The 7,596-nt window shown below is 40.6% G+C and overlaps 1 protein-coding gene across 2 annotated transcripts in view; it reads left to right on the top strand.

Annotated features, from left to right (window-relative positions):
* KIF16B (kinesin family member 16B) overlaps positions 1-7,596 on the top strand; it is a 209,299-nt gene that overhangs the window by 137,738 nt on the left and 63,965 nt on the right. For both annotated transcript variants that reach the window (XM_024199818.2, XM_024199817.2), the window contains one exon: positions 339-389. In XM_024199818.2, the coding sequence (XP_024055586.1) occupies positions 339-389 (51 nt within the window). The remainder of the gene's footprint in view (positions 1-338; positions 390-7,596) is intronic.

Raw genomic sequence — 7,596 nt, 5'->3', positions numbered from 1 at the left:
AACTTTTCCAAATTAATATGAAGAGTTTTTTACTCCCTCTGCCTTTTATTATGCTTCTGTTGATGACAACATAAAGTTCCATCAAAATGAATACTGAATATTTTTAATAATACATGCTTAAAAATGAACAAGCCATTCTTGTTAAAATTCCCTTTTTCCTAATTGGAAAACGGAATAGTTTATTTCAGCTGTAAGGCAGTATCTTAGCAAACACCAGTAGAAGATGATGCATATTTTTGACAGTTAAGTTGATTACTTTAGGTCTGTATTGCTATAAATAGTTCAACTTTTATAACAAGGAAACTTTTTTTAATCACCTGTACCTTTTTGGTTCTTAGGCTAGTGAAATGCTTCATAATGGTACTGTTCAGCGCAAGTTGAAGTATGAGGTAGGTTATAATTCGTCAGAATGAAATAGTTGTCTTAAATTATGGCATGCTCAGTAATTAAATTTCTTAATGTTTAGCTGCATAATTAGAATTTCAAATTTACAGTAAGGTTAATAGCTAATAGAGAAGTCAAGCTATTTTTCAGGCAAAAAAATAAATGGAATCTTGCATGTTGGGTACAGTTCTTGCTTTATTTAAATAGCATATTTTTGTGGTGAAGGATTTTTTTTCATAATTCTTTATTTTGAACAGTATCCCTTTCCTAGATCTATAGGACAAAAACAATTTATGATCAGGAACAAAATTATTTCTAATCAAAGTATGCTTTAACATGTCTGGTTCCCAATTGTCTCACTACTGTAAGAGCCTTCAGAATACTAGCAGTACTACAGTGCAAATATTTGTGAACATGTCCTGAAGGTTTAATGTTAGACAATCTGAAAGTATTTTACCACAAAGTATTGTAGGACTATAATGTTTTATTTGGCAATATCACATTTTTCCCCTAGTTCTTTCCTCATTTTTCTTATCCTGGTTAAGATCTCGAATTTTTTTAAAAGCATATAGAAAATTAGTTATCCTATGAACATTCTGATTCTTTTGAGGAAACCAAATGCAGAACTAGACAAAGTGAAATGGATACTGTACACACACACACACACACAAATGATGGGTGTGGGGTAAAGCCATAAAGATTGTTCCTGAATCAGACCTCAATCAGTCTACTTGGATTTGGTTTCAGTTTTTGATTACTTGTAAATGAATGCACAAACCTAATTAAAATTAAACCTGAATTCAAGACATTTTCAAAGCAGAAGGTGCTTCCATTTCCCTATTTTGACTTTTTAAACAGAAAAGACGACCTTGGCAGCCACATTACAGCCTCCCTTATGACTTTAAAGTTGATGATATTGGCTCTAACTTGGCTGGAGAAGATACAACCATAGCAGACCTCAAAAGACACACCAAATGTCCAGAGATGTGGAGCTTATTTTCTATTCCTGAACAAATCTGTTACCTCTCTCCATTACAAAAGGGAGTTGGGAATGAAAAGAACCAGTCGGCACTGCATTGCTTTGATTGCCTATATGATACTGAATGTGAACTGAATCACCCTAAAAATACTAACATTTTTAATGGGGAGAAAATTCATTATAAAAATGTTACATTCACTTCGCCACATAATCATGATATGGGCAATGTGGAGCATTCGCAATATAAAATGGTGAATCTCAATAATTCTGAATATGCAAAAATTACTTCTCAGGATGGGGACACCACAACGACTGAATTTGATTGTTTCCATTCACAACATCTCTCTAGCTCAGAACCTTTAGCCTGTGGGAATGAGCAGGTTAGCTTTAGCAGCACATCTTGCTTAATTCTCCCTCAGTCCGGTATACTTTCTGAAATAGCACCCAAAGAGAACAATCCACGTAACACAGTGTATTGCACTATTCCAGACCAATCTCCTATTTCTCAGCAGCCAGTTGAAGAAGACCTGGATATTAGCAAAATAATCTCCCCAGAATCAGAAGCGTCATGTTCAGATGTGAGAACAGAACAGAGCTATGGCTTGGGCTATCTTTTCAGCAAGCTCTCTTGTCTTTACAAAGACACTAGTAGTAGTTTGCTCAATAGTGCTCAAATTATTAAACAAATAAAGGAGCTGGGCAGTCTGTGTGATAGAAGTGAGAGATGTGCACAAGTGGCATCGTTGCTGAAAAAATTGCCATTTGTAAAAATATTACATGTAAATGTGCCTTTCAAATCGGATATGAAGAAGGCTACGCCTCACTCCATTAATGAGGACAACGCGCATATTGATAGCAGCATTCAGTCAGAACACAATATTCTCTGTTGGCAGGAGGTTAAGTGTGTATCCTCAAAAATCTCAAGCATGCATGCACGAGATTCTTCTGAAGGATCTATGTACTGGTATGGAAATGAAGAAATGAAAACGAGTTTAGTGTTAAGGCAAAACCTTGTGCATTTTCCAGATGAGTTACTGAAACTTCAAGTCTGTTCTCTTGAAAGACTATTGGAGTATGTGATCTGTGCCTTACCACAAGTTTGTGCCAGTATGGATCAATTAAAAGGTGTATATTGGCTTGCTGTTGGCAATTGCAAGAAACCTGATCCAGAGCCGGCTTGTTTGCTTTTGTTCAGCTCCGTTTTGTATGCTGTTGTTTTATCAGTCAACCAAGAAGACAACTGTCAGGATTCCTTGGCAATTTTTCATGTTCTTCCAATCACCATGATAAGAGAAATTGAAGTTGGTTTTGCTGGACAGAGTGTTAGACTTGTATGCTGTACTGAAGATAGTTTACTGACAATATTTACCTATAACAAAGGCTTCACGCAGAGAATATGCCATGATATACTGAGTATTTTGATTACGACATCAGATTATGATGCTTGTTTAAATCACCAGCTGCTGAAAGGTGATTTGTTGCAGCTGTCACTTCACTGGACATCAGAAGTCACTGACTTAGTTTTTGCAAGTGGAGTACGGTTGTTCTGCAAATTCCAGAGTGCCTTAGCTGACTTGGTGTACTTAGTTCATGAAAACATGGAAACTAATAAACCCCCTTTAGGAGATGTTCATGTATTGCTCTATACCACCGTGAAGATAGAAGACCATTTTAAACAAATGACCTACAGATCACTGGTTCTTACAACTACTCATATAGGACTCATGAAGGAAGATAGGGTTTTCTACCCTATTCCTAGTTTTTTGTACACTTTACCTCAGCGGTCCCAGTTTGACAAAATTCAGTTATACTGTTTGAATGAACTCCGATGTGTGGTGGTCCCAGACAAAGAGAATTTAACAAGAATTCACCTTGTTTTTTCTAAAATGAGCAAGGTTGGATCTGATTCAGGGATTGGTTTTCCTAAACCCCATACAAAAGAAACAAATACTCAGCTGACACTTATTCCATCATTTTTTCAAGACAATTTAAATGTTCCATTGGAAATCTGGAAAATAACGTTCAGTTCAAATGAAGAAGCCATTTGGCTAATTATGTATTTGTCTAGGCATAGAAATCCGGATACATTTTAGATACAACAAAAGTAGACAGGCTAATGGATATTGATACACTTTTTTATCACTGCTGTTAGACAGTAAGCAAAAGAGTAAATTTAGGACCTTTCTTTAAGTCTTGTAGAGAATACCACAGGGTACATACTAGGGCTGTCACGTGATTAATTTTTTTAATTGCGATAAGAAAAAAAATAACGATTAATCGCAGGATTAAAAAAATCGCCGAAGCATGAAGGGGCATACAAATGTTTACTATATCTGGCACATAAATACGTTGCAATGCCAGCTACAAAAGTGCCACGCGAATGCCTTTTCTCACTTTCAGGTGACATTGTTAATAAAAAGGAGGCATTCTCAGAAATGCTCCCAGTTCCACGCGCAGGGACAGGTAGGCAGGCAGAGCTTCAGAGTCTCAATGCGTGGATGAGACAATGGTGTAGAGAGGAGGGGGTTTAGATTCATTAGGAATTGGGGAAACTTTTGCGATGGGGGGAGCCTATACAGGAGAGATTGGCTCCACCTAAACCAAAGCGGAACCAGACTGCTGGCACTAAATATTAAAAAGATTGTAGAGCAGTTTTTAAACTAGGAGATGGGGGAAAGCCGACTGCTGCAGAGGAGCATGTGGATCGGACAGAGACTTCTCTTAGAGGAGAGCCTATTGATAGAGATTCTCTAGGTTATAGTCAGGAACAGAGGATGGAAGAGGATAATGTAAGGGCCAGATCAGACGGGAAACTTTCACATAAAGAATCTGACACATCAGAAAGGGGATAGAGAATAAGACTGAGAATATATTATTGCCCTTATATAAATCGATGGTACGCCCACATCTTGAATACTGCATACAGATGTGGTCTCCTCATCTCAAAAAAGATATACCGGCACTAGAAAAGGTTCAGAGAAGGGCAACTAAAATGCTTAGGGGTTTGGAGAGGGTCCCATATGAGGAGAGATTAAAGAGGCTAGGACTTTTCAGCTTGGAAAAGAGGAGCCTGGGGGGGATGTGATAGATGTATATAAAATTATGAGTGATATGGAGAAAGTAGATAAGGAAAAGTTATTTACTTATTCCCATAATAGAAGAACTAGGGGTCACCAAATGAAATTAATAGGCAGCAGGTTTAAAACAAATAAAAGGAAGTTCTTCTTCACACAGCGCACAGTCAACTTGTGGAACTCCTTACCTGAGGAGGTTGTGAAGGCTAGGACTATAACAGCATTTAAAAGAAAACTGGATAAATTCATGGAGGTTAAGTCCATTAATGGCTATTAGCCACGATGAGTAAGGAATGGTGTCCCTAGACTCTGTTTGTCAGGGTGGAGATGGATGGCAGGAGAGAGATCACTTGATCATTACCTGTTAGGTTCACTCCCTCTGGGGCACCTGGCATTGGCCACTGTCGGTAGACAGGATACTGGGCCAGATGGACCTTTGGTCTGACCCAGTCCGGCCATTCTTATGTTCTTATGAGGCAGCAGATCTCCCGTAAATGTAAACAAATTTGTTTGTCTTAGCGATTGGCTGAACAAGAAGTAGGACTGAGCAGACTTGCAGGCTCTAAAGTTTTACATTGTTTTGTTTTTGAGTGCAGTTATATCACAAAAAAAATCTACATTTGTAAGTTACACTTTCACGATAAAAAGATTGCACTATGGTACTTGTATGAGGTGAATTGAAAAATACTATTTCTTTTTTCATTTTTACAGTGCAAATATTTGTAATAAAAATAATATAAAGTGAGCACTGTACACTTTGTGTTCTGTGTTGTAATAGAAATCAATATGTTTTCTACATTTTCAAAACATCCAAAATATTTAATAAATTTCAATGTGTATTCTACTGTTTAACTGTGTGATTAATCATGATTAATTTTTTTGAGATAATTGCGTGAGTTAGCTGCGATTAATCGACAGCCCTAGTATGTACCCATCTTCTCTTCATCCCATATTAGTTTCTTTTTTGCTTTGTATGGGTCTGTGTAGTATATTGAGCACACAGCTTCATGAAAAGGCAAATAAATTTAAAATGTACATGTTTCATATGGTGAATGGTTCAGAATCTATACACAAGCAACCACTCTCTGCTCTTACTAGTACTATATTCATCCTTCTCTTCTGTGCTGCTGATTTTTACCCCTGCCATCTCTTAACTTAGCTTCACCAGAAAGCTCCAGTTAGTGTCTTCCTCTTGCCACCTGAATGGCGCCCTCCTTCAGAGGACGCTTAAGTACTTAAATGAGTATCTCTTGCCTCCTGATTCCAGAGGTCTCATCCACTTAGTAGTGGTGATTGGTTGAATCTCAGGATTCATGTTTGTCGTATCCATTAGCTTTACTCTATTATTGTACATGGGTTAGAGTGTATTTAACCCCATAGGATGTTTATTATCTCCTCGTAACCCTATGGATGTTGTGTGTGTGCATGTGTACACAGTTTCTAAAAATCATTGCGTTGGCAGTCTGGAGATTGCCTCCTGACCCTCTAAGGCTTTCATTTTTGGCTCGTTTCTTAAAGGGAGACAATTTAAATGTCAAAATCATTGGGTGCTAACATTCGTCTCATTAATTTTAATAACACTTGGTTTTTACTTCATAAAACCCTATCTTAAAATATTGCAAGGCCTCTTCTAATGTTTTCTCCTTTTAAGGTGCAGAAGCTCCATAAATTCTTCTTTGAATAGATGCAGACATGTATTCAAGTAAGTATGTGCGCACCGCACCTGCTGGAGCCAGAGACTTTTTCTTAGCAGTACCGGGGGGGTACGGGGAGTCATGCCTGTAGCCCGTCCCTTGGCTACATGAGGCAGCACCACCCTGACCCCCCCCCCAGTTCCTTCTGACCACCTGTCAGCTTGAGTCAGAGCTCTATGTGGTGGTGGTTTCACCACCTTGCAATTCATCCTCATAGCCTAGTTTTAGTGTACATAGTTTATTAGTTTAGTTAAGTGTTAGAGTAAACGTTATAGACTATAGAATAGTGGTAGAGGTAGTGCTCCCCAGTGATGCCCTCGTTGGAGTTCAAGCAGTGCCCTTTGTGTGGAGTGGCGATTTCCAACAGTGACGCCCACACAAGGTGCTTGGTCTGCCTTAGGCGAAGCCCACCTTAAGGAGCGCTGTTTGATCTGTAGATCGTTCAAAAAGAGGACTCAGGTGGCACAGGAACTTTGCCTCAAGCAGCATCTGCTTAAAAAGACCATGAGGCCTAACCTGGTACTGAGGCCTCCTCAGGCCGCAGATCACCCTCCAGCTCAGAAAGTGCTTCTGCCTCCCGTTCTGGGGCAGGGGCCACTCCAGAGAGGTGCAGGAGTCATTCTCCATCGTTGATGTCAAAAAAGAGGGCTCATAAGACCAATCATGAGTGTTCCAGGTCCCAGGGTGACTCTTCTGCCTCCCCTAAGAATAATGTGTACTGTTGTGGGACCGGCTCCGACACATGGGATGGTGTAAGAGCCTCTGACCCTCCCTTGGTACAGGGTAGGGAGAGTGAACATCCCGTACCATTGACTTCAGTTCTGGCCTCCGGGCATCCGTGGAATCCGATACCAATGGGAATGATGCCTGCATCGACAGGGTCTGTGCTGTCATACCTGGCTACAGTGGACCTACTCTGCCTTTCGGTCCTGTCTACGCAGCTGGTCCAAGGCTTCATGAGGCTCGCACCCGCAATGGCATCCCAATTGGAGCATGCCACTGAACTCTTGGGCCCTTCGGCACCACACCAAAAAAGCACCCCTCCCCGGGGTTGGTAGGGACATGGTACTGGAGACAGTACAAGGTTCTTCAATACCAGGCCCTTCCTTAGCACCGATGCAATTGACGCTGCAGATGGTTCCATGGAGGTTGTTGCCCCCAACATCGAGGCACTCCGGTACCAGTGTTTGCACCGGGACCGACCATGCCTGTGACATCAAAACTTTTCCAGTGGTGTCAACTGCGATCAGGAGCGATGATTCCAACCTCTTTCTGGATCCTGGATGAGTCGGATCACCTATTGGCTCCATCTGGAGTCGCTCCCCCCCATGTCTCTGAGGCCCCCAGACTCCTCTGTTTCAGAGTCGGGATCTTTGTCCTCCTGCTCCCACTTCACCGGAGGAGGTCTGAAGGTTACCAGTAGATCAGTATGGCTGCCAGGGTTGGCATGTGCCCTGAGGCTGGG

Source organism: Terrapene carolina, unplaced genomic scaffold (genome assembly GCF_002925995.2).
Source record: "Terrapene carolina triunguis isolate 2854851 unplaced genomic scaffold, T_m_triunguis-2.0 Scaffold132, whole genome shotgun sequence".
NCBI classification, from domain to species: domain Eukaryota; kingdom Metazoa; phylum Chordata; order Testudines; family Emydidae; genus Terrapene; species Terrapene triunguis.
Note: the sequence above shows the minus strand (reverse complement) of the source record. Positions and strands in the feature narration are given on the sequence as shown.